Source organism: Phaethon aethereus (assembly GCF_964289735.1).
Source record: "Phaethon aethereus genome assembly, contig: HAP1_SCAFFOLD_313, whole genome shotgun sequence".
Lineage (NCBI taxonomy): Eukaryota > Metazoa > Chordata > Aves > Phaethontiformes > Phaethontidae > Phaethon > Phaethon aethereus.
In genome coordinates this window covers 29,409-55,279 of record NW_028114043.1, presented here as the reverse complement: position 1 = coordinate 55,279, position 25,871 = coordinate 29,409, and the positions used below count along the sequence as shown (strand labels likewise).

Here is a 25,871-nt window from a genome sequence, read left to right as displayed (position 1 = left end):
GGTCACAAGTGGTGTTCCCCAGGGCTCGGTTCTGGGGCCAGTCTTGTTCAATATCTTTATTGATGATCTGGATGAGGGGATCAAGTGCTCCCTCAGTTAGTTCGCAGATGACACCAAGTTGGGTGGGAGTGTTGATCTGCTGGAGGGTAGGAGGGCTCTACAGAGGGATCTGAACAGGCTGGATCAATGGGCAGAGGCCAACTGTATGAGGTTTAACAAGGCCAAGTGCCAGGTCCTGCACTTTGGCCACAACAACCCCATGCAACACTACAGGCTTGGGGAGGAGTGGCTGGAGAGCTGTCCAGCAGAAAGGGACCTGGGGGTGCTGGTTGACAGCCGGCTGAACATGAGCCGGCAGTGTGCCCAGGTGGCCAAGAAGGCCAACAGCGTCCTGGCCTGTATAAGGAATAGTGTGGCCAGCAGGAGTAGGGAAGTGATTGTGCCCCTGTACTCGGCACTGGTGAGGCCGCACCTCGAACCCTGTGTTCAGTTTTGGGCCCCTCACTACAAGAAGGATGCTGAGGTACTGGAGCGTGTCCAAAGAAGGGCAATGAAGCTGGTGAGGGGTCTGGAGCACAAGTCTTATGGGGAGCAGCTGAAGGAACTGGGGTTGTTTAGTCTGGAGAAGAGGAGGCTGAGGGGAGACCTTATCGCTCTCTACAACTACCTGAAAGGGGGTTGTGGTGAGGTGGGTGTTGGTCTCTTCTCCCAAGTAACTAGTGATAGGACAAGAGGAAATGGCCTCAAGTTGTGCCAGGGGAGGTTTAGGTTGGATATTAGGAAAAATTTCTTTACCGAGAGGATGGTCAAGCATTGGAACGGGCTGCCCAGGGAGGTGGTGGAGTCGCCATCTCTGGAAGTGTTCAAAAAATGTGTGGATGTGATGCTTCAGGACATGGTTTAGGGAACATGGTGGCCCTGGATTAATGGTTGGACTTGATGATCTTGAAGCTCCTTTCCAACCTTAGTGATTCTGTGATTCTGTAAATGCCATGAGACTCTGTACACCTACATAGGCTGTGGATCATACAGGGATCTCAGAGAGAGGTTACATAGCTTCCCAATTTGGCCAAAACTGAGGCACACTTCATGTGAGTCTATTTTGGGAACCTGGGAGCCATGGGTAGAAACAGGATGTTATTACCCAAAACTGAACCTTTGGCTGCATCTGTACCAGTAGAGCAAATGGCCACAGCCCCTTCTGTGGCTCTGAGGACACATGTTGGGGCAAAGCTTGCTTTTATATGGGTAAACCCTTTGCTTAACCCTGTGCCCTTGGTGGCATCTCCTGAATCGCACTCGGGCAGTTTGGGACATAACTAGGTGGGTCCAAGCTAAAATAGCACCAGGGAGCATGATGGCAATAAAACAGGATGCACAACTGCAAGGCAGCTTTCAAGTATGGGCATTAGCCCTGTGTTGTCTATATAAAAGCCTATGATTTTTTTCTTGCCCATGTAACAGTTTATAAGAGCGCAAGCTTATTCAAAAAACGTGTGGACGTGGCATTTCAGGATATGTCTTAGTGGGCATGGTGGTGTTGGGTTGATGGTTGGACTTGATGATCTTAAAGGCCTTTTCCAACTTTAATGATTCTGTGATTTTTCATGCAAACAGAGCAGTTGTCCACATACTGTAATAGCCTGCCTTGGTCGCTCTAAACATTTACCCAGAAGATATAAGAAAAGGTATAGCTATTTCTGTAATTTGCATTTCTCTTCCCTGCCTAATCTCATCCCAATCCCTATATATAAGGATACAGAGATGAAATCTGACTGTGTTCACCTGTCATTTACAGGAATGGCATCTCGGACATGCACAAAACCTCATCCCTTTTGGTGCCTGAGTAACATTTTCTATGATTTACCCAGAGATTAGGGGTATAAATTAATTGTCAACAAGCATTGTTTATAGTCAGCAAACAAGTGACTTGCTGAAATTTTTGCTTCTAAATTTGGCTGCATTTAATTAACATTTGATTCCAAAAACAAAACTGCTGAGCAGAACAGTTCATATATATATATGTTCAATATGTGCTCAATAGATGCTCAAAAATATATATAGTTTATATATATACATATTGTACATACACATATATTTGCAAGCTCCTTTATTCCTGGCACACCCTGACAGAAGTTCCTCCTCTTCCACCTCCTCCTCCTGATTTTTGTCCATTTGTAGACTTTTAATTGTTATGTTTACAAAAAAAAGGAAAGACAAAATAAAAGTGGGGGACATCAAATGGAAAAGACACTATAAAAACAAATACGGGGAGGAAAAGAGAAGAGGAATGGGAGAGAGATTTTAACTAGGACAAAAACGAGTCCCCCATTTATGCTAAATTAGGCCTTGTGTCTGACTTCTGGCCTTGTGACCATTGTCTTGGTGCTCAGTGAAACTCAGTCAGTTCACCGAAGTTCCAGAAAATACTTGTTGTTCATCTTGTGTTATTTTAATTTGTAGCAGGCATTTGTGATTCTTCAGAGTGTTCCAGCTCATTTTCCTTAGAGAAGGAGTAAAGGAGAGCACAAGGTAACCATAAACCCCAAAGCAATCCTGACTGTGGTGAGCTGTGCCCCGAGTTTCTGTGTGGGGTAGATGTCATCATGTCAAACCATCTCAGCCTGGGCAGAAATGCTGGAATCCTTCACTTTTTGGTTCATTCTTATTCATCTCAGCATAAAACCAGTAAGTCTCCCTCAAACTGCTTCCCAACTTTTTGATCCCAAACTCATAAAACTTCACAAAAGCCTTCCTAATGACTGAGTATTGTAATTTTTTTTTTTTTTCCTGAGTGGCTGTAATGAGGATTTCACAATTAAAAAGAACTGGTGTGTTCCAGAAAGCCTCAGCTTGCTCCAACTATGTCCCATTCAGAGACATTCCTCCCTTTTTTCAGATTATGGTGCACACAGAGATTGCTACACTGAAGGAATCTCTAAAGCAAATCCTACTTTTCTTTTTCCTCCAGGCTGGCACTCTTTCTCCCCTTCTTTTCATTATATATTATATTTTGCTTCATTATGGGCCGATACAAAGTCGGGGCTGGCAGCTGAGCTGCTCAGTAGAGCTGCAGTAGTTTTGGACAGTTTTCCTGGCTCTCCTAATGATTTGCTGTGTGATTTTGGGCAAGTTACTCCTTGCCTCTGCTTATCCATTTTCCCAGAGTAATAGAGATCATTAATCATCACTGTAAGCTGTTCTGAAGCCTACAGATGAAAAGCGCTCATTATTAATGTTATTAATTTATAGGATATACATTTTCACTTGAACTGCCTAACATATAACTTCACTTTTGCATTGAAACAGAGCTGGAAAAGGTGGTTTTTGGCAGAAAAATGGATTCCTAGAGGTAGAAAGTTTTACAGAAGTAGCTTCTAGCCTTCTCTTACACGTCTGTATATTACTTTGAATTAAATTTCCATGTAAAACATTTGTCTGGGACCAAAGTTTATACCTGTTTATTTTATTTCCTAGATTTTTTTTTTTAATTACATTTTCCTATTTTTTTTTTAAATGGGACTTTGACTTGGTTTGGAATTACAGATATCCTTTTTGATTTTCCAGTCATGATTTAAAACAGCAAATAAATCCACAGCCTGCAGGGAATGCATTACTGTTCTTTCCTCCTTTCTCCTGTTGCAAACAAAAAGCGATCCAGAAAGAAGTTGCAATCTAATGAGAAGAGAAAGCCACAGAGCCATAGGACACACCAAGCCAAACCAACCGTCTTTGACTTTCACGATTAAGATGCAGATACTGAGGGACTACTTCAGCAGCAGGCAGCACGGATCAAATAGTCACGGCTGTAATGCCATCGCCTTCAGCGACCCAGAAATCAGGGTTCGATGGCTTAAATTCAGGGGTTGTGTTAGCGGCCGTTATCTTTAAATTCCACGTCTGTAAATTGTTTTGTAAAATGGTTAATTTTCTTTTTCCTCTCTCACCATTTATCTGCCCAGCACAACGTTACATGCAGATGCGCAGCCTTAATTGGTTTAGTTGCAAGAAGATAATCTTTTTTTCCTCCTTTCTCACTGTTGTCTGTTAGCTTAAAGGCTTTTTAGCTGAAGGTTGATAATTATCACCGAGAAGAATCTAGCACATCAGGAGTTCATTTTCCATCTTAGCACTTGTGGCGCTCCTTTGAACTCCTCTCGCCAAGCCCGCGTTCCCACTCCGTCACTTGCCTCCCTCCATCATAAAAAGGTCTCGGCAGCCGGCGGCTCCAGCCTTTGCCGCGGGCAGAGGGCATCGCTTCTCCCCGGCGCTCCTCCGGCATGGACAAACTGCACGAGACGTTGATAAACATGGAAGACGCTTTGGGTTCAGAGCACTCCGTCTGCTTGTCGTCCTGGGACTGGAAAAGCGCCGCCGGGTCTTTTGAGCTGCACCCTGTCGCGTCTCCACACAGCTTATCCCCGACACCCTCCTTCGAATCCTACTCCTCGTCCCCTTGCCCGGTGGCGGCGGAGACCCCCTACGGCAGCGGCGGCAGCCTGGTGGGCTACGGCATGGTGGACTTCCCCCCCGCCTACCTGCCCAGCCCCGGGCAGGCTCGGCTGCCCAAGGGCACCAAGGTGCGGATGTCCAGCCAGCAAAGGAGGAAGGCCAGCGAGAGGGAGAAGCTGCGGATGAGGACCCTGGCCGACGCGCTCCACACGCTGCGCAACTACCTGCCCCCCATCTACAGCCAGCGGGGACAGCCCCTCACCAAAATACAAACCCTGAAGTACACCATCAAGTACATCAGTGAGCTGACGGAGCTCCTCAACAGCGTCAAGCGGGCGTAGACCCCACCTGGAGTGCCCGCCCCGGCATGCCCAGGGTCTTTACAAACAAAAAAAATCAGAACGATTCGTTCCTCACCAGAGTACAGCGGTGCGGGGTGCGAGAGGAGGATGGAGCGAGGGAGGGAGAGCAAGGGCTGCCGTTGTGCGTAGGATGCGATGCTGGAAGGTGATGTAGGATTGCCTAAAAACCTGAGCTGCGGGTTGGTGAGACAGAAGTCTTGCTTTCTGCTTTTTTTATGTCTTTTTTTTTTTTAAATAGTAAGCTTCTGAGAAATATTAAACCTAGTCTGATACAAAAGTAAAAAACAAAAAAGAAGCCAAATGATCTTCCTAGGATTTACCTGTCACTGTTCTGACTGATGTTCTGTTTAATAAGGACAATAGTAAATCCATAGGTTTTAAACTGAATTTTAAAAAAGTGACAACAACACTATAGGAATACTAAGTGTATTGATTTGTAGGCACTTTAAATATTAGGATGAGGAAGAACATGTATAGTTAGTTCAAGTATTGTCTATTTATCCACCTTTCCACTGTACCTAAATATCAAGAAACAAAGTAATAGTGAGAACATCTTTGCTCCTAAACCAATAACTATCAGTGTCATAGTCTGTATCTTGTATTATATATCTGATAAGTAAAATTTAACAATGATTGATAAATTCTGGAAATGAAATATAAGCAAACTGACATTTTGTGTAGATAAACTGCTGTTAAATCCTGTCTTCTTTATTAATATATGCAGAAACAGATAATATTTCTGTATTTAATGTATAAAAACCCCTTGCTTCAATGCCTGATAAATTATGGAAAACATTTTTACATCAAATTGCTAGAACAAGTAATATTATGCTGAGTTATCTTCTTTGTCTCCACCATGCAATAAATTGATTCAGGTATCAAAGATGCAAAGTTTCATCCTCAAGGTGTACTGAAACCTTGGAGGACTCAAGTAACCATAATGTCTCCTTGTTAAAAGCTGTCAGATCAGCTGTTCCCTACAGCTAGTCACGGTCCTGTAAACCACACACATGAAACCCCCCAAAAACCAAACAAACGGGGACATAGCCTTAATCCTTAATTACTTTGATTTTCATCTAACAGATATCGCACAGGTCTCGCCACACCTGTAGCGAGCCATACATGCAGAGCACTGCAAAGTTAAAACTTTATTGCATCCTTCTCTTTTTTTTTTTTGCTTTCCTTCTTTCTGTTTGTTCGGAGGGAAAGTTGTCTTTGTACATGTTTTTGTCCAAGGCTCAGCCTAAGCTGACTCACTGCTCTTCTCACATGTTACGTGCATATTGGAGCAACCAGTGTGAAATCCATCAGTGGCTCAAAAAAGCAGCTACATTCAAATTTATGCAGGTAGCACTGTCACTCAAGATATAACCACATTTAAGCATACCCCATATGCTTCTGTTTTGCTTTAACCCATGTTAGATTTCTCATAAGCTTTAGGGTTTCAGCAAGAATATAAGTAGAATTATTTTTAAAACCCTATAAAATTGTCAAAGTAGAGAAAATTTTATGCACATATAACATGGCAGCACTAATATCAGCATAATGTTCCTCAGTATAAGCCTGTGCAGCTGATCCAGATTTGAGCAGATGAAGAGCCACATAGACAAGGTCAGTCTGGATCATGTTTTGTAAGGGAGTGAAATTGCACATTGCCCATGGGATCTTGCACAGAACCATGGCTGAGAGTTTGATGCCACATCCTTTCTCCAAGACTCTCTTTGTCTCTGACAGCTGTAAAGGGGTACCTGCTCACTAGTGCTGGCCAGCCACCAGCAGATGCACAGGAGGATAGCCCTTTCATTCCGTGATGTTAGTTAAAGACCATCATCGTTCACAAGTAGAGTGGTTGGGTATTTTATCTATGCTTGGGAAGACTTAACCTCATTATTTAAGTCTTCCACACTTGAAACTACAGGTAATAACTAGACTTTTCAGCTCTTCAGCTAGGGAAAGCCTATAGGGTCATGGTTAAAGTAGAGGAACAAGGGATTAGAAGGATCCACTTTTATTGCTGGTCATCCAGCATTGCTGCCTCAGTTTACCTAGCCACAACTGAAGACTCTGATAGCTAACTGCTGCTCATAGCCAAAGCTAAGTAATTCTGTATGCAGAAAGAGTGGCCCAGTAGGATGTATCTTGCAGATTTGAGAAGTGGCTCAGGGTCAGCATTTCCCACCACCCCAGAGAAAGTAGCAGGTGAAGGCCCTGAATGTGCTGGGCTATAGCTTGTTAGGTGCCTGTAGAGTTCCTCTGTCTCTCTGCAAGCCTGAGGTTGAGGCTTTGGGTTTCAGAAGGTCATTTTACTTGCTTCTCTGCCAGTGAACTAGACCTTGCCTGTGCCTACTCCCTAGCCCCAGAATTCCAGTGGCCGCTCCAGTGGTTGCTGCCCTATCTTCAAATACTTTGAGCTCCAGCACAAGGGGACCTTAGGGAACGGTCTGCCCTAAATCACTCCCTGGGATGCAATAGGGCCCAAAGCCCATGTCCAAGATAGGGTTAGTTTACTAGAATATGTTGCACTCTTGCACTGTTTAATTTGTTTGATCACTTTTCAGGGGATCTCTCCTTCCATCTGCATGTGAGGGATGAAAAAGTGACAGAGATGTATAAGTAGGAGGTAGAGGCAGGTTCGGTGCCTGCTTGTGGCCTGGGATCTCCTAGGATGGGTCAGGTTTGTTTCTCCTCTCCCAGGAAGAACGGAATTCTTGCTTTGCCTGACATAGAGCATCTCTCTCAACCCCTCCCTTTGTAATTCTTCCCCTTGGTGTAGACTATTTCAGAGGAAATAAGCCATATTCTTATATTCTTGATGGCACAAATCCTCTTGCTACTAAATGGTGGATTTTAACTTTTCAATAAAATAGAATACACTCAAGGATCCTCCTCTTTTCTCTTTCCTTTATCCCCATGAATTTAGAATATTTAATTGGTGTGAAAGAGACCAAGTTAAGTCCCCCGCTTAATGGAATGAGATCTTGTGTCCAGGACTGTATGCAAGGTCCGTAAAGCTATACTGAACTCCAACAGCAACACCATAATAATCCATAGAATAGAGGCCAAAAAATGGTACCTCAGTCTGAAAAAGTCACAGAAGGAGAGGACATCTTTCACATACAATCATCCTCTCAACACAGTTTGTTAAAAGTCTCCATGAAAATAAAGCTAAAGTAGCAGCCCAACAATCCCTGGAAGTCCATGGCTGAGGAATTGAATTACATTCTGCCTAAGGGATAGAGTTGTTTACCATACTAAAGAGAAAGAGATACAGGAGAGTGAACTGGGATACACCCAGACAATGAAGTGAATTCCTATGGCCCCAAGATCTCCCCCATTTCCAGGTTAGCATGTCACTGAAATTCTTCGCTATGTGCAGAACAGAACACAGGGGCTAAAGAAGAAAGCAACACCACCACCAAAACAGTTCTCACACAAAAAATTGGTACATGAGGTTGTACTTCATGAGTGATACCAGTTATAATCTGCTGCCCTTTCAGCATAAGTGCTCAAATGCTAAACAGAGGAAGGACAAAGAACGTTATAAGATCTTGTACAGAAGTCAACTGAAACATTTTAGAATCTCGGGAAAAGCCTTGAGATACAGGAACCTGGCACTTTTGTTGAATTACTGGTCCTTCACTTTCAGCTTACTGGTGAGACAATTACACCATCCTGCTGCTACCAGGGTCACTTGCTGCACACTATGAATAGATATTTTGCCTTTTAACAAGTGCTCCCAGACAATAAATAATAAAAATAAGAAAAACAGGAAAAAAAACACACCACAGTTTGCCTTGAGCCAGAGAGAAGCAGCCCAGCCCATGTGCATGCTCTACCTGCAGAGCTAAAGGCAGGAGAACAGATGTGCAAGGGGCACCAAATCTTGGGCAGGACAGCTGGACCCCACCAGTTGCTTTCCTGAGCAGCTCATGTTCAGAGCTGTGCCCTTGCCTCTGCTCTGGGTGAATTGCTGAAGGTGTGATCACAGAGGCAGCCCTTCAAGTTTCTGAAGCAAGAGAAAAGACAGACTTTTTCCCCACAGCCATCCTAACCCTTTAATCAGGAAAGAACAAGGCAGGGCAGAGCAGGCAGTTACATGTAATGGATTTTAAGTAAGTTAACTCCACTCGTGCCATCAGCCAGGCAGCTGGTGCTGCTCTCAACAGCATGAGAGTAGGCTCCAGGTTTCTCATACCCCAGAGACCAGAAGCTGCTCTGGGTATATGATGCTGCTTTATTTAGCCAAAGGCACACCAACGGAAAGCAGGAATCCTGGTAGGTAGGGTATTAGCCCAGGATTCAGGAGACTCGTACAGCTCTGCTCTCCACGGCAGGTAGTAACACCTAGAGAGACACCCTGAAGATGGCAAGTCGGTCAAGTTCCCTCTTGGTGGGAAGAGTAAGTACCTCCAAGCGAGTATTCCCCAGCGGTTAAGAGATCACACGTGGAAGAAGCTCCCCGGGCCAGCCCTGGTGCTGTGAGCAGAGCTCAGCCCCCACCCCCAAAGCAGAGGGGAGCCCGGGGCCACCCGCCAGCACACACACCACACACACAGCACTTTGAAATTCTACACTGCGGAGCACCACGTAGGTGACAAGGGGTTTTATGGTTACACATTTGGGCTGCACATAGGTGTGCGTGGGGGGAAGAGAACCTCCCGCTGAAGGGCTTCAGCCAGTTCCTTAGGGGAGCTGCTGGTCTGGGAGCTGCCGCAGCTCCGCATCCCCTCAGCCTAGGGATGCCAGGGGCCGTCTCTCCAGCTCTGCATGGCAGTAGCTAAAAAAAAAAAAACCCAAACCACCAACACCCCCCTCACCCAACAAAACAAACAATCCCCACACACACACAAACACCCCCCACCCCAAAACACAACAATATACATGCACCCCAGCTTCTAAGGAGCCAGTATCTGACTTTTACTCCCTGAGTTATTTGCCATACAACCACAAATGTTATTGTTGCATTTAACAGATGAGAAACAGTTCTGGAGAAAAGTCCCAGCTCCCAGTAAAGCAGCTTGTCTCCATTAGCTGCAGAAGTTGGGTCCATCTGAACCCCCTCCCTGATCAAGCTCCCTGATCCCCTGACTTTTTTGCTTCTTTACACAGCAACGTGAACCTAGGCTTGCTCTTCTATCAGTACGCCAAGTACTGTAAGGAGACCAGTTCAGTTTACTTCTGCTTTACAGCATTTCTTTCAAGGCACATTCCTGTCTAGGATTTGGGGGATCTACCTAACACTGTGTTTAGGTGTTTCTGGACTCACACACAAATGGAAACAGCGTTTATATGGGAGTGACTAGCTAAGGACTCAAATAGACTTGTGGCAAAAGCCAAATCTTGAACCAAAGCTTCCCCAATCATTGGATAGTTGTCAGAACATGTTTTCCTCTGGGTTTAGGTGCATGGCATTTATTCTTGTCCTGCAGATGCTGAGATTCAAAACAAAAAAGCAAAGCAATATACCAAAAGAGAAAAATAAATTAGGCCAGAAAAAAATGTGTCAGTTTTCTTACTTTTTCAGTATTAATAGTAAGTTTTTGCTGCTTTAAATAACCAAAGCAGTACATAGTTTTAAAATATTAGCCATCTCATTGAATATAGACTAGAGTAGAAATGAGAACTCTGCGTTTCTATCAGTGATCGGTTATAACAAGGCTGTGTGTAGCACTGACTTACCACCATTTATTTGAAGTGGAAATAACTGTCTGCAGTACACTACTGTTATTGTTCCTATTTTCCTATAAAAACAAATCACACCAGACTTCTCTTTTCCCTTAGACTTTTATCATTCACCTGCTGAAATTGCAGAAGACATCAAGCATAAACAAAGAAGATTGATCTCCTTTCAACTTGTGTTAACAGGGATATAAAAATAACATCCCAAATACCAGGGGGAAAAGCATGTGGTCATAAAATATCCACTTAAAAGGCAAAGAGGTGTTGATACAACACTTGGAGAGGATTTTTTTTCTTTTTATATATAACCAGGAAGACAATTCCTGAATTTTAATATAAAACAGACACCTCTGAGGTGGAAAGAGTATTACTGTCATGTCTTTAAAGGAAAGGAATCAGAAACCCAGAAAGCCACAACCGAGATTGAGTTAGCAGTACTGATATAGGCTGCCCAACCTCATGATGCTTGGTTCTCACAGCAGTCCCTAGTAGCTACATTTTTCTCACACACAGCTGTAAGAGGGGAGAAGGTGGCTCAGGCTACCCGAGACAGCCTACACTGTGCTGGGAGAGTGTCATGGCAGATGAAGGTCTCACCTATCTGGACAAAACACCACATAAGAGTCTCGTTTCTTGAGAGACAGTCAGCATAATGTAAGATGCAGGGAAGTCACAACACCACTTAAAGTGCCCATATTTGTGTTTTGTTAGGTACAAAACGCTGGCAGCATGTTATAGATGTGTCCTTTGGTTTCTCAATAAATTGTGCCCACAGACTAGGGAGTAGCTAGTGCTTAACCCACTGGGTTAATGTAGGGGAAAGCAGTAAGCATAAAGGAACTGACCTGTCAGGTCTCCTGCCAGGCCTATATGTTCTGCATTTTCCTTTTATTCCCATGCTGACATATTTACATGTCATTCTTCACTATCACAGCTCCATGGCTTTAGTCTTCATCTACCACAGGAGTAACAAATAAGACGCCTTTAGCCCAGTAGCCTCCTCTGTTGGAAAACAGCCTTGATGCACAGCTAGGGACTTGACATGTCCCCCATCATGAAGCATGCACAGATTTCTCCAAAAATAACAGTACAAAGACACCTACTACAGATATGCTTAGCAGGCAAATGGAAGACAGACAAGACTTAGAAACATGAGCTTGTAATTTTAGCACAAACGGTTTAGTGGGATCTCTATAGAGGTATTGTAGTGACAGAGCTACAATCATTTAGACACCATGCTTTTTCACAAAGTGCAACTAGATTCACAAAATAGTTTCTTGCTCAAGCTAGCCTTCATAGAATTATATATTAAATAGAAATTCGCTGTAGTAAAGTTAAAAAGCAGACACTAGTTATTGTATCTTTAGCCCTAAGCAATAATGATACATGCTAAGCAATAGCTTTCCTTAGAACAGGAAAATACAATCTTGAGTCTGAACTGTTTTCACATCACTGTTCAGGTGCAAAGAAGAAACCAAGGACTTTTCCTCCCATTAAAAAAAAAAAAAGAAAGACGAAAGAAAGATGACAGGATAACCTGACAGGAGTTCCTAAACATCATGTTCTCTAGTAAGGAAGAATCTGTAACACTTTGTGGATAGACTTCATGTAGTAGTAGTAACAATAATACAGGTCTTCACTAAAATCTTTTTTCCTTTAGGCTGACTGCTTACTCGGCTGAGCAGTCACTGATGCTACCTGTGAGTGATTTGCCCCCAACTAGGGAAGGCAACTTGACATTGCAGAGCCACAACACTCTTGTGAGATCCAGTTTACAGTTTTTCTGTCAATAGCCACTACCTGATCAGATAAGTTCATCCCCATCTTGCTTCAAAAAACGCTTTCTCTAACTGACATTAAGCTCCCTGCAATCATTTGTTCATACTGAAGCTTAAAAAAACCAAACAACCAACCTCAAAGTGATTTACAATTGACTTCACACCTGTTGCCACCTTCCTCCACCTACCCCAAAACAGATGCTTCCAACTGCAAAGTGACTAGACACAAGTTTTGGACATGTTAACTGAGCAGACTAGGTTAGATTTAAGTCACGCAAAAGACTAAAAGAGTTTGACACTGTAGAGGAACACAAGAGCAACACACAAATTTAACTTAAAGATACATCCACACTGATTAGCTGACCTTTTTCCTCAGATACCATCAATATATTTTCCCAGTAGATACTTTTGAGATGTCCTTACTGGTAAGTCTGGCAGGCTGTGCTAGCTTAGCCCACCTAACTGCAACTTCATAAAACTAAATGGTTCTCATTTAGTGCCTGTCAAAAGCCAGTATATTCACCTATAGGGAGAAGAAAGACATACAGAAGTCTGTTATGTTACAACAGCAGTATGCTTGGTGTTTCAGCAGTGTAATTTAAGATTGACACCAACCTCTGCTAGTCATTTTCCTTCCTAACAAGCACTGCTCCAGATGATGCTTGCCCATGTGGATGTGGTTCTGCACTGCGGTCTGGTGAAACATTTCAGCTTTTAATTTTCTGTACAGCAGGTGCTAGGACTAGGAGTCTGTCACCTGACACAGCTCCTGAGAGCATGTGCCATATTGCTGAGAAAAGAGTCAGGAATGACTCAAGAAGTGCTCGTTTTCTTACCAAGTCTGTGTTTCCTGGGATTGCATCTCCTTGGACAGAGAGAGCCTGAAGGATGTTGCCCAGTGCTGCAGAGCACCACACTGCAGTGGAAATACAGCTACAAGACACGAATATTTATGTTATGTGTAGAGGAGTCTTATTTGGAAAATATCTGGTATGTACTGACCCCAAAGGGGATGAACTGAACCCTTGAGTGGGTATATTATTTACTGCTCTTATAAAGCCATGCCTTCAAAGGGATGACTAATAACTCCAGGCAGCACCCAGACAGCCGAGATCTTCCACAGCGTTTGCTGCATGCACCGCTCCAGGCTCACGTATCAGTACTGGCAACAGCATGTGACAGACCATGGAGACGACTCACCTGCTCTTGCAACGGAGTTGTGCCTTGTACAAACGTGAACATCCTCACTTCAAACCTCTTTAGGTGCTGAGGAAATTTTACTCTGAGGCCATAATTAACTTTGTGGAAGACAGTTCTGTAGGAGTCTTCACTGTTTTCACACCTTTTTGGGAAAGTGAAAGAAAAGGTATTTAATCTAAACCTTCATTACTTCAACCAGATCTTTAAACAAAGCAAGGAGGTGAAATACAAAGAGCTTCCCTCTCTTTTCCTCAAGCCTTAGGGGTATGGACAGAGCCTCCCCCATTCGTGATCCCTGCCTTTGGCCACAGTCAGGGTTGTTTCTTGTTCTTTCTTTCCAGTTGGAAACTGTTAGCTAGAAGCACTGCTGGCCACCCCCATGACCTGCTGCCAGCAGAAGGCACAGCCACTGTGCTGACACTGACATGTACTCCACAGCCTAGCAGCCATCACCCATCAGGACAACGCAATGCATCCAAGCTGACTTTTGTCCTCTTCCCCTGTCCTCCCACCTAAGGTAAGGGGCCTTGTGCTGAACAGTTACCAAATACAGGAGAGAAGCCCTCCTTACCCATTTATAAGGATAGGCCACTGTGGAAGGCTGTCCTGGCTTTGGGAGTTCGTAGCCCAACAGTCATCCAGGTTTAGTTCTAGTCTTGCATCTTTAGGCTGGAGCAGTTCAACTTCAAAATACAGTGCCTCCCTCAGGTATTTTACCACAGGATATTCTGATTCCTGGTAGGGCTCTGAATAGGATTTCTCTAGGAGAGAGTATTGATGTTAGAGTTTCATTTTTACAGAGTAAGTATTCACAAACTTTCTGCTTCAGTTTTCTTTCCACCACCATTTACTCTGGCACAGTAATACTGAAATCTAGGGGAGTATATGAGTGTCAGCAAATGGGGATAGAATGGCAGAAAAGTAAGAACTGGCAATGTAAGCAAAGATCTGAACTGTATTCCTTGGCTCTAAGGATCCAGAAGTGAGACACTCCTCCTTCTGCAAAAACGCATTGGATAGTTATTCAAAACTGTATTTATAAAGGTACTGGGGGCAGAGGGGTGAAGTAAAAAAATTAATCAGAGCCACTCCACTCAGGGTGAGTGTTTGGTTCAAGCTTCAATTAGCCCTTTCAGCTAGCAGCATTACCATTTTACAGCAGTATTGCATGTAGCTTCCTTCACTGACACAGGTTATAATTATTTTGGTGCATGCTAATGAGTTGACAGGGGAGAAAAGCTGACATCACATCCACTACACACAACTTTTAGCATGCCCAGACCAAGCAGGAAAGACACATGTATCAGTGATGCTAAGACTGATCCACTACAGGTACTTGACCATGTATGTTACATTCTGGAATGGAATTCCTCTGTTAGAGGCCTTAGAGGTTTCCACTTCATCCTTGGAGATATTCAAAAGTCATCTGGACATGGTCCTGGGCAACCTGTTCTAGGTGGCCCTGCTTGAGCAGAGTAGATGGACAAGATGACCTTGAGACATCCCTTCCAACCTCAACTGTTCAGTGATCTTACGTATTCTAATCATAAGTTTTACCTTTGAAAAGCTTCAATGAAAGAGCAAGAGCGCCAAACCCTGGCTTAATACTGGGTGGTGGGTTCTTCTTAGATTCATATTGGATATCAACAGTCTGCTTGATTGCATACCAGCATACAAATTTCAATCTGAGGAAAAAGGTTTAGCATTAGATTTTTAGAGACTAAAATACCTTGGACAGCCTTCTTCTAGGGAATGATACTTACTGGTATACTGGTGTATCATCGCCAGGTCTGAAATAGAGTATATCGTTTTCATACATCATAGCTGTGCTATTGAACTGAAAGATACACATCATTACAAACAGGACAGTTACACTAGAGCTTATTTTGGTTTTGACACAATACACACATCCCTTCTCTTGACTGGCAGATTGCACTGAGCAGACTACGCTTAGGAATGGCCAGGAATTACCAGCCAACAGCCCTACGCCTACTGAACTAAAGCTGACAACTATACCACAGTCAAGAAGAAACATTTTATTAGCTAACACCACCTTGAATATGACATAACATCCCAGAAAGGGAGTGCACTGAGCCTGAGAAAAAGAGATCAGTTGTTTCTGTTGACAGAATCAACATATAGCATGAGATGCAACACTCACAAAAGCAAGCTGCATACGTGGTGACCTAACTTTGAGCATCATCTGATCCTTTGTTATTTTGGCAGGTTTTTATTTATGCAGTACATAGGTGGCAGGAACGGGACCCACTCTGGTCTTGGGCTAGGTCGTCATTAGCAACACCTAACCAGCTTCTGTACGGCATATGAGTATATCTTGACAACGTAAACTCACATTCAAGTCCATTAGTAAACAATTCAGAGATGTTGTCCTGGTTTTGGCTGGGATAAAGTTAATTTTCTTCCTAATAGCTGATACAGTGCTGTGCTTTGGATGTAGTATGAAAATAAGGCTGATAGCAGCAACTAAAAACACCAGCGTGTTAAGCAGTCACAGTGCTTACGCTCAGCCAAGGACTGTTCAGCTCCCCACGCTCCGCCAGCGGGGAGGGGCACAAGAAGCTGGGAGGGGGCACGGCCAGGACAGCTGACCCAGCCTGGCCAAAGGGACATTCCCTTCCAGGTAACATCATGCCCAGTGTGTGAGCTGGAGTTGGCCGGGGATGGGCATCCCTGCTCAGGAACAGGCAGTCGATCACCAGGTGGCGAGCAATGATTGCACTGTGCATCACTTGTTTTCATATATTCCTTTACAAGTAAAATTATTATACTCTTCCTTTGTTGTCCTATTAAACTGTTTTTCTCTCAACCCAGGAGGTGTTTTTTCCCCCCAATTCTCCCCCCCATCCCACATGGGGCAGGGGGGCTGCAGAGAGCGAGCAACTGTGTGGTGCTTAGTTGCCAGGTGGGGCTAAACCATGACAGATCTCAAACTGAAGGCTACTTTTCAGAAAGCAACCCCTGACCTTGAAAACCATTTTTACCAAAGAAGAACTTCTTCCCAAATGAATTTAGTATCCTCAGAAAGAGTGGAAATGTACTACTTGACAAAAGTCAGCTGTGACCTTCTTGTAGCTTCTGCTCAACTCTGAGCCTCTGCCAGTTCTAGTGATAACCCTACCCCAATGCAGAGTAAACTTCACATGACTGAGCCCGTACCTTTCTACTTGTTCCACAAGTGTTCACATTGAACTTGAAGGTTGCAGTCTTCTCTGTCACTAGACTAGGCTTGCATCGTCTGTCCCTCAAGACAAGTAGGCTGGTGTCCAGATCTGCAACTCCTAGCAATTTTACTGCAGTAACAACCACAGTGCCATTGGGTAGGCACTCTGAAAGAGAAAAATACATTTTCATACTCCTTTATTTTGTAGCCTAGCACGACAAAGATGTTCTGTATGGGTTTGCTAGAAAGTTTTTTGGCAGCTCACAAGGGTTAAGTTTAGAGCAAGACTCATCAGTACTAACACCTGACTTTCCTCAAGCTAACCACCAGTAGAGTGTGCATGGATGAAGCTGGTAATTTCACTTACTTTTCTCCTTCTAGGAACTCTCATCCTCTCCCAAAAGGATTATTCTAACCAAGATATTCAATACATTCAATACTGATGAGTAGCTTTAAAGTGACTAATTAATATGCTGATCCTCCCCCCACCCCACCAAAAAAACCCCAAACACATTCATCTCCAAAACACCGTTTAAAAAGCTTCATGATTTTGGAGGTGTGAGGGGAAGTAGGTTTTCCCACCTCCTTCCCCCACTCCTGTGCTAGACAGGATAGTCGCTTCCATCTGTAACTTGTGTTGTAGCATATTACTTTGTAGGAAACCTGACAAGCTAATAGGCAAAACTAAATAAACAAACTCTAGAAACATTTCAGACTACATGGGCTTGTGTGACTTAGTTATGCAGCTCAAAGAGCATTAATAACTAATCCCCAACATGTTATTACGTATTAGCTCTGAAGGTGAAAATCTGCAGGAAATTGAGAAGTCCCTCCTATTAGCCAAGGTGATGCCATCCTTCAAGGTTAAGTGGAGCGAAGCCTTTATTCCAGAGGTATGAAAAGCCTAGAGATGACAATCACAAGTTAAACAAGAGAATAAAGACACACTGTTCAACCAAAGTATTCAAAAATTAAGAGGGCAGAGAGATTTTTTTTCTTTTTAATCTAAGAGCTCACACTGAGCTTTTTCAGTCATTTTGCAATACAGTGCAATAGAAACTCCAGCGCATGTACAGTTGCCATTAAGATAGGTCAGCCCTGAAGTGCTAGCAGGATGTTGTTTTTTCTTGCCTGCTTCTGCCAACATTAACCAAGGGAAATAAAAGTGTTCTTGAAAGGACAAAATAATATTCCTCCATTAATCCTTTGAAACCTACCTCAAAGGGAAGTTTTATTTCACCTTCAAGGACATAGTGTATCATGTTCATGTCTTACAGCTAGAGCATACCTTTAATCGCTACATGCTGGCATCCTTACCTCATAGTTCACATGGGAAGAAAGGAAGGGGACAGAGATTGTCAAGTGAGTGCCATTGTCCCTCAGGCTGTAGTTGTACTTCCGTGCAGCCTCTGGTGTCAGGTGCCAGTCTGAGATGAAGGGTAGCCAGTTTTGGTCCACGTTCCCATGAGTGATAATGAGATGAAGGTTCCTCTCATCACAAAATCCTCTTGCGCTGGGTAGTACTGTTAAGAGTAGTTAAGGGTCAGCCAGCATGCTAGCTTCCATCAGAGTTTACTAGGGCTATTTAGGACTGACAGTATCCCTGGCTCAAGTTAACAGCCAAGTTAGTCGCAGTCAGGCTGCTACAGTTTTGCCCAAGTTCCATTAGTTTACCTGCATCTTTAACAGCAGACACTGCTATGACCGGGACAGTGAAGGTCTCAGCTGTTGGATGAGTTTTGAATGCAAGTGTGACATTCAGGGTGTATGCTCTCATGTCCGCTCTCATGTACTAGGAAAATCATATTTAGAAATAAAAGTCACTAAGCAACACCATCATTTCTATACCATGGTATGCTGCAGTGTCCTAGTACACACCTCTTTCTTAATGCCTGGTGCATCAAATGGGACTTTTATTACATAGGCTTTGCTTCCATTAGCATATCTGATCTCATACGTTAGGTATCCATACTGAACAGCTCCAGGTACAGCAACAGTTGCCCCCTCAATCGTTAAGTTCACAAGCTCCACATCTGGGAGGAATGTTCCCACTGTCACATTCATTAGCCTCTCACTCAGATTTGAGTCTGAAAAGGAACACAGCAACATTAAGCTCTTACCAGTACGAAAACTTTCAGTAAATTCAACATTAGGCTACTTACTGTTGGTTATAGCAAGTTCTAATTGTTCAAATGCTGTTTCTATTTCCTTGATGATAGTATGTTTGGTTAGTCCCCATTTGTTATCTTCCCACTGATGTTCCAAGAACAGGTTGATGGTGTATTTTGCCCCATGCTGTCCACTGCTCACAGAAGTCTAGAATTTCAAATCAACACCCTTTAGTATAATGTGATTTTTACATTAAAGTTGCTTTGTAGCATCTCAAGGTCCAGCTAGAGCTACAGCTCTAAACAATTGTCCTCCTCAGCTCTTTGGCCCTGCTTTTATACTGGGAAAGAAGTTCTGAAAAACCAACACTTTTGAGGAATCATGAACTCTTAAGTGATCTTTACTCTATCACTATTATTGGCACTTGCTGTATCACTATTATGGGCTCCATTTTTGCTTAAGAGTTTAATATTAATCTCAGAATACTCAGGGGACTTCCTTTTGAAAATTGTCCACCACTCCTGAGTTTCAAATCAACAGGGGACTTTAACCAGCGAAAGGGCTCCTCCTACAATTTCCTTTGAAGTTCAGTTGTGACAGCATTTGCCCAGGATTCAGTTCACTCCAAGCAACTAGATTTAGATGTGTAGTCTCAGCCCATCCTAATATCATACGGTCTGGTGGACAAATGAGTTGTTCCCATTCTCTTAAATGGTCTGTGTAAAATACGACAGAACCCACGCATGCTTTACAGTCCAGTTAGGACTGTCTCCAAGGAATATGACAACAAGACTGAAAGGCAAAAGCTCTGCATTAGCCTGAGGAAGGAGACACTTCAATAGTTCTGTATGTGATTCTGTCCATCTGCGCTTGTAAAAAAAAAAATCTTCACAAAGTGGTATTTACAAGAGCTATCTTTGGCCAGGACTTTGGGATTTTTAATACATCCTTTTTCTTCTGACTCATCACCATCCTTCATTTGGAATGAATAGGGTGAAGAATTATTCCTTTACAGGGAAAAAAAAAAACAAAACACACACACAAAAAAACACAAGAACAGAGAGTAATTCACCCTCCACCTAACATAAATAACTAACCTTGTAATAGCCACCTTCTGCACCTATTGGTATCTTCATTGTAATTGTATTTAAGTCATTCAACAGCACATACTTCCTGGAATCCATTTCTTCGGCAGAGAGTTTGCGTAGATCCACACCAGCTTCAACAAGCACATCCTTAAAGCTAGTTGCTCCAGCAGAGAGTGGTTGAATATATTTTGGAACAGTCCAGATGATTGTTTTGTTAGCATAGTCCACACCATCTTAGGGACAAGGTATGAAAGCCGTCAGCTCATTACTCTAGGTGTAAGTCAGCCCCTGTACATTTAAGCACTGGAATGCAGGACAACATTTCTCACCTACAGGACACGCCACAGCAGTATCCACCACCAGGATCATCCTTCGCTGTTTGTAAAACGTACTTGATCTCACTGCAGAAAAGGCAATTCCCTGAGCCTGTAGGAAGAGAGAGATCTGGTTAGACCTACACGAAGAGATCTGGTTAGACCTACACGACCTGACAACTTGCTGGGCCAAGAATGAGCACACCAACCTCGACCAGCTGAATTTGTGCAGCCGTGTATGGTATTCGCAGCAGAACCCTTGTGTCTGTGGTGTTGAGTCCATAGCCCGCACTCCAAGCGTCGCTCACAAGCAGAGCCTTTTTTTCTTCTGGCTGATGAAACACTATTTGCCATATTGAGGTTTCTCCTGCTTTTGCCTGTCCAGAGAAATCCATCAGCAGTTTAAACATTCTGTTCAAAGTAACTTCTCGTTTGCTACGTTGAATGACTTATTGCGTTGAACTGACCAGCAGTTTTGTTGCCTTATTCTAAATACCACTAGTGTGATCCCGCTCCAGCCTTCCCCTGCTCAGCCTCGCACGTGCAGAAAACTTCCCGTACTAAGAGCACTGGAGATTAACTGCTCTGCTGTGCTGCATATACAGGGCCCAAGAGAAAAAAAAGCCTATCCACAGTTCACTCCTGGGCCATGATGTCTTGGAGACGGTTTTCATTGCACAGTCTCTTGCCTGAGGAAGACAATTTATAGGCTCTTTGAGAAATGAGTTTCCATTTCTTCCTTGGAGACATGGCCTACAGATATCTGTATTTCTAATGTACAAAATCTCTATGATAAAACCACTTGGTACAGAAGTTCTGCCCTTCCTACTGACTGAAGTGCTTTTTGAAAGGACATTTTACGCTGTGCAGACATAGAATAGAAGAATATTGTGCCAGAAGCATCACTAGCTTTTACTAGGAAGAAAGCCTGTAGCTTTACCTCTGGAAAGGCGGGAGTCCAGTCCTCAAGTTCATCTTGAATGAAATCTTTCACAGTCTGCGGAAACTCCCTCCTGACAGAAACCTGAAGGGAAAAAGCCTCTGTAAGGGGCTTGCTCGTGGCATTTGTCTAATTGTCTCCAATACCCTGTAAGTCTTTTTCGGTAGAAAAAGTATAGTAGAACAGTACAGAATTCACAAGGGAGACTAGCATTTCCTAAAGGGAGGTTCCCACCCCCTTCAAGTAAAAAAAAACAAAACATGGCATAAAATGCTGTCATGCATGGTGCATTATCTATAGTCCACTTGATTTCAGGTTCTTTTTATTTTTAGTATATCTTCCCTTTTCGACTTCCAGTTAAAGCCCATATCATCTTTGAATTGGAGTCCTTTTTCCCCATCCTTTTTCTTCTCCCCAGCAAATTCAGTAGGGAAACTTCCTTCAGAGTCTACATTCTGTTGTCAACTCAAATAAGACTTGTTGAGGCACCATTCAGCAAGTTCAATCCATTATCTCAACCTTTTGAATACTATTTCACAACTTTATTAATGCTGGCTAGTAGGTTATATACGCGTAATATAAATGTATCCCTAAACTCAGGCTGCATGTTGTGCATTCACTAGCGAGCTGTTTGTGGTGGGGCATTCAAATTCTGTTTCCAATACACACTCCTAGCATCTAAAAAGCTTCCAGAGAGAGCATCTTCAAGTATTTACTTTCTTACCTTATCTTAAGTACCTTCCCATTTGTACTTCCAGTACTTACCTCCATGTAGTTACTTTCACATACTAACTCTCTCTGACTCCATGGGCCATGATGGCAACTTGCACTTTTCAGATGAATTGCAGCATTCTGCATATCTGGAGTATGCGATGCTTTGATTTGTATAGTTACTGTGAACACATCTTTCTGCATGGACACAGGGAACACTTGCTTGTTAGACCAGTTTTTCCTAGTTAGACATGACCTACCCTTATGAATGAAGAGTAACTTACAAAATCCACCCAGCAGTCCTTGCACAGAAGAGCAACGCCATACTGAAGCATTACTGTTTTCTACTCAGTTAACTACATAGGCTGTATAGCTACGTAGCAACATAAATACTTTGGGGAGCAGCCTCAACCTTTCACATAGTCCCAGAGCTGAACAAAAAATTCTCCCTAAAATATAGCTGATCTTGTGTTTTATGACATAGTAGCAGTGAGCAAGCAACACAAGCAGCCAAAGCTTTTGAGCTTTTACCTTAACATGTCTCAGACACTAAATGCTAGAAGAGAATGCAACACAGCTGCCAGACAGAATTGTATATTCTTATCAACGAGAAAACAGTTACCCTTCAAGGGCATGTGTGACATACTCCTTCATGTATTCATCTGTAGGCCATTCAAATGTCAATACCATGGAACATTCTCAGACCTCTGGACACATTTGAGGAAAATTAAATCATTTTCTGCTCATAGATGTTCAAGATATTATGACACCTCAATTAATACCTACCAATAATTTGGTGACCTTTTGCATAAGGGTCATATATAACAACGCTCTAGTCAAAATGCCTGTAATAGACTTACCTCTAAGTGAGAATGGCAGCTTAGTGCAGAAGCACGAAACTCAATGTTACTCCAATTGCTGTAAGTTACTGTATAGCCACACTGTGATGCCATGGCCTCATCTAGCTCCCAGGCTATGCCAGATTGATCTACGGGCAATTAGCAAAGAGCAGTATTAATGAGTATAATTCGTCCTTTGCAAACTCCCTCAGCAACCTGACCTTGTCCCAGGGTTCAGCTGACCCCATGCCAATACAGCCCAGCTGCATGCCCTGGGCTTAGACACAAGAGAAAACTGCAAAGTGTTGAAAATGAACCATAACAAAGTCTATAGAAAGTAAGAAAGGTAGAATTACAGACAGAATGGGAGAATGGGACAGGTAACAACAGCAGCTCAAGGACTGAAAACAGAAGTCACCAATGTGGAAAGATATTAAATCCTAAAGGGGCAAAAACCCCAGTAGGCACAGAACAGTCAGTTAGGTCATCAGTGTCAGAGTTGTCAAGGTGACAGACGATGACAACCTAGCAACATCAGGAGTCTGATCTGTGGCTGGCACAGGGCCATGTTTCTCTCTGGTGCCTGCCTGGCCAACAGAGTCTCTTCAGAGGTCTTACCAGGATGACAAGCACACTGAAGCTTAGCTTGGATTTTTTTAGGCTACTTGTCTGTGTAATTTTGGGCTTTTTTGTTTTGTGTTTTAGGTTGTGGGGCTTTTCTTCAAAAAATAATTGCTTAATACTTTCAAGCTGTACATCCTCCAGTTGCAGAATGTCTTTATGTATGGATGAAGATGCCTGAACAAGGAACATACATTAAGTGGGTTTTCACACAAGTTTAACATTCTAGAAAGATGGATGTGGATGCCAAACTATATCTAGTTAGATAGCCAACTAGCACGGAGGGCTAGTTCAAGGCTGAGTTTACATTTTACACATACAGTCTTACAGTTGAATCATCAACTATATGTACATGTTTATAGCCCAAAAGCTATCTCACTTTGCCCTTCCAGGACACTCTGTGGTGCTTTTCACATAAACGCACCACTTGTTGATTACTAAGTCCATAGCCAGGGGGCCCAGGTAAACTTTTAACGCAGTTAAGAAAAATTATGTGCCTCCAGCAGGTCCCTTAGCAAAGAATGTGGAAAGCCACTAGTGCAAAACCAGTAATGTAGTGCCAGCTTCAGACAGTGAATTTTCAGAGTAGTATGTGCTGTTTCTGGGAAACTTTTTTACCACAAGGGAAATCCACCAGCATTAACATGGTGGATTAATGTTAACTGCCATGTGCATTTTAATTTGAGTCTAAATATAGCCATGATTAGACTTGATATTGCTAAGTTATCACACAACAAGTCTACAGGATAGGTTATAGAGAAATAAAGGTAGTGGTTGGCTTTACTTACAGTAAGGTCCAACCTACTAAGCTCTATGATTTTAAAATAATCCAGGGAATTCTAGTATAAGAGAACTTCAAATATTTCACCATGTGTAATTCCCTCTCCAAGTTCTATATCAACTTACCAACAACAGAAAAAGATAAATATTTGTCCTCAAAGTATTCTGAACTCAGTGTTATACGCAAAAGGCTCCCCAAGCACTCTGCACTCATGGGTCCTGTGTTGAATACATTGGAAGACTGCTAAGTAGGGGATTAAAGGTAACATACAAACAGAAATTTGCTACTTCCCAGATCGCTTTATAAAAAGTCAGTGTTGTGACAGTCATATTGTAGCACTTCTAGTAAGGAGGTGTTAGAGGGTTGTTTGTTTTTTTTTTAAAAAACAGCAATACTTCCAAGAGAAAAGCCAGCCCTGAAATCAGTATTCCAATACTATGTCTGGTCAGCTGACAGCGCTGCCTGCAGTAGCCAGTCATGGAAACAGGATTTTGAAACAGGGACAAGAAAGCACTGAGTTGGCTGCCCCCATCTGAACACCTTAAATGGAATAAAACAGAACAAGAAAGTTCAGAAAGTCAAGAAAGCCCCCCCGCCCCCCCAAAAAAAGAAAAAAAAAAAAATCACCAACTAAAAAACCCCAAAGCCCCAATCAGAAAAAAAAAAACCACCAGCAAACCAACAAACCCATAACCCAGACAAACCCACAGATGCCTAGTCACAAGAGGAGCCACAAGCCAAGTCCGGATGGGGAGCAGCCACATCAGCTACCCATCAGCCTACTCTGTTCACCTGCCTGAGTACCAGTACCACAAGGCAGTTGGCTCATGCTGGGAAAGGGCCACACAGGAGTAAAGAGGATGGCTTGAGAAACTCAAGTACCAAGATGTCACCACAGCATAAACCAGGCTATGGCTAACCTAACCTCTTAAAAGCAGGAAAGAGGTACAAACTGTTCTAAATGTAGAACTAGACACAAGAGAAGACTTTTCATTTGACATATACTTCTACTAAACCAGGATTTATTGTTTCAAACGGAAGTTTATGTTATTGTGAACTAATGTTGTTACCAAAGAAGTCAGCAAGAAAACCCTCTGACACTTAGTTTGAAGTTTTAGAAGGCAGGCATTCCTTATTGCAGCGCTGGATGCACGGGGCATCGCTCCACCTAACGTGCATACCCCGAAACAAAAGTTCATCCTTTATATATTTTAAAGACATGAACATTCACACATTTTCCAAGAAATCTCCACCTCCCTGCCTATCTACTACATTTACATAACGCTGGCATTGCAAAACTACACTAGGCATGCGCGGGGGTCTCGGGTGGTCGTCGGAGGTCATTTGGGGAGGTAGCCCCCACTCCTTTTTCCCTTTTATGGTCACAGGTCTCCTGAGGATAGTTTCTTCTCCTTGGATGTTTGCCCCTTCTGTTGTTCAGCCAAGCGATTCTTTCTTATCATCCTTGTTTGAGCACTCCTGCTAGGATGTTTCTATTCTCAGGGTTAAGGTATCTTCTCTGTACTCATTAATTTCTCAGTCCTTGCTCTTAACTCTTCTTTGTTTTGATTTCATGAGGCCTCTTGGTTAGCACTGAGGCAAGTATAGCCTAAGAACTATGAGAGTAGGCTGTTAAACATAATCACACAGTTATTAGGCTAAAGAAATCCGTACAAAAGTTAGACTAATCATGTAATCAATAACCCTCCAGAAAGTACATAAATGTATCAATGTTAACTAGTCCTTTTATAGTAACAGTGCATTTCAAGGGCTGAGAGGATCCTTTTTGCTAGAGAGTTCAGCCCTATAATCTTAA

The 25,871-nt window shown here is 42.9% G+C and overlaps 2 protein-coding genes across 2 annotated transcripts; one reads left to right on the top strand and one right to left on the bottom strand.

Moving 5' to 3' along the window:
* Window positions 1-4,280: 4,280 nt before the first annotated feature.
* Window positions 4,281-4,793, top strand: MSGN1 (mesogenin 1; the record flags this gene model as incomplete). Its single annotated transcript, XM_082015914.1, has 1 exon — window positions 4,281-4,793. One exon carries the CDS (start codon window positions 4,281-4,283, stop codon window positions 4,791-4,793), a length of 513 nt encoding a protein of 170 aa, XP_081872040.1.
* Window positions 4,794-12,774: 7,981 nt separating this feature from the next.
* Window positions 12,775-24,888, bottom strand: LOC309416352 (uncharacterized protein; the record flags this gene model as incomplete). The annotated part of the gene is made up of 19 exons (XM_082015913.1): window positions 24,181-24,888; window positions 22,675-22,802; window positions 21,869-22,012; window positions 21,104-21,187; window positions 20,373-20,540; window positions 20,179-20,275; window positions 19,859-20,082; window positions 18,815-18,968; window positions 18,531-18,739; window positions 18,327-18,444; window positions 17,970-18,175; window positions 17,439-17,556; window positions 16,649-16,818; window positions 15,235-15,308; window positions 15,029-15,156; window positions 14,043-14,232; window positions 13,472-13,613; window positions 13,108-13,204; window positions 12,775-12,794 (listed from the first exon to the last, which is right to left on the bottom strand). The coding sequence occupies exons 1-19, from the start codon at window positions 24,266-24,268 to the stop codon at window positions 12,775-12,777; spliced, it is 2,559 nt and encodes an 852-aa protein (XP_081872039.1). The 5' UTR covers window positions 24,269-24,888.
* Window positions 24,889-25,871: the final 983 nt, after the last annotated feature.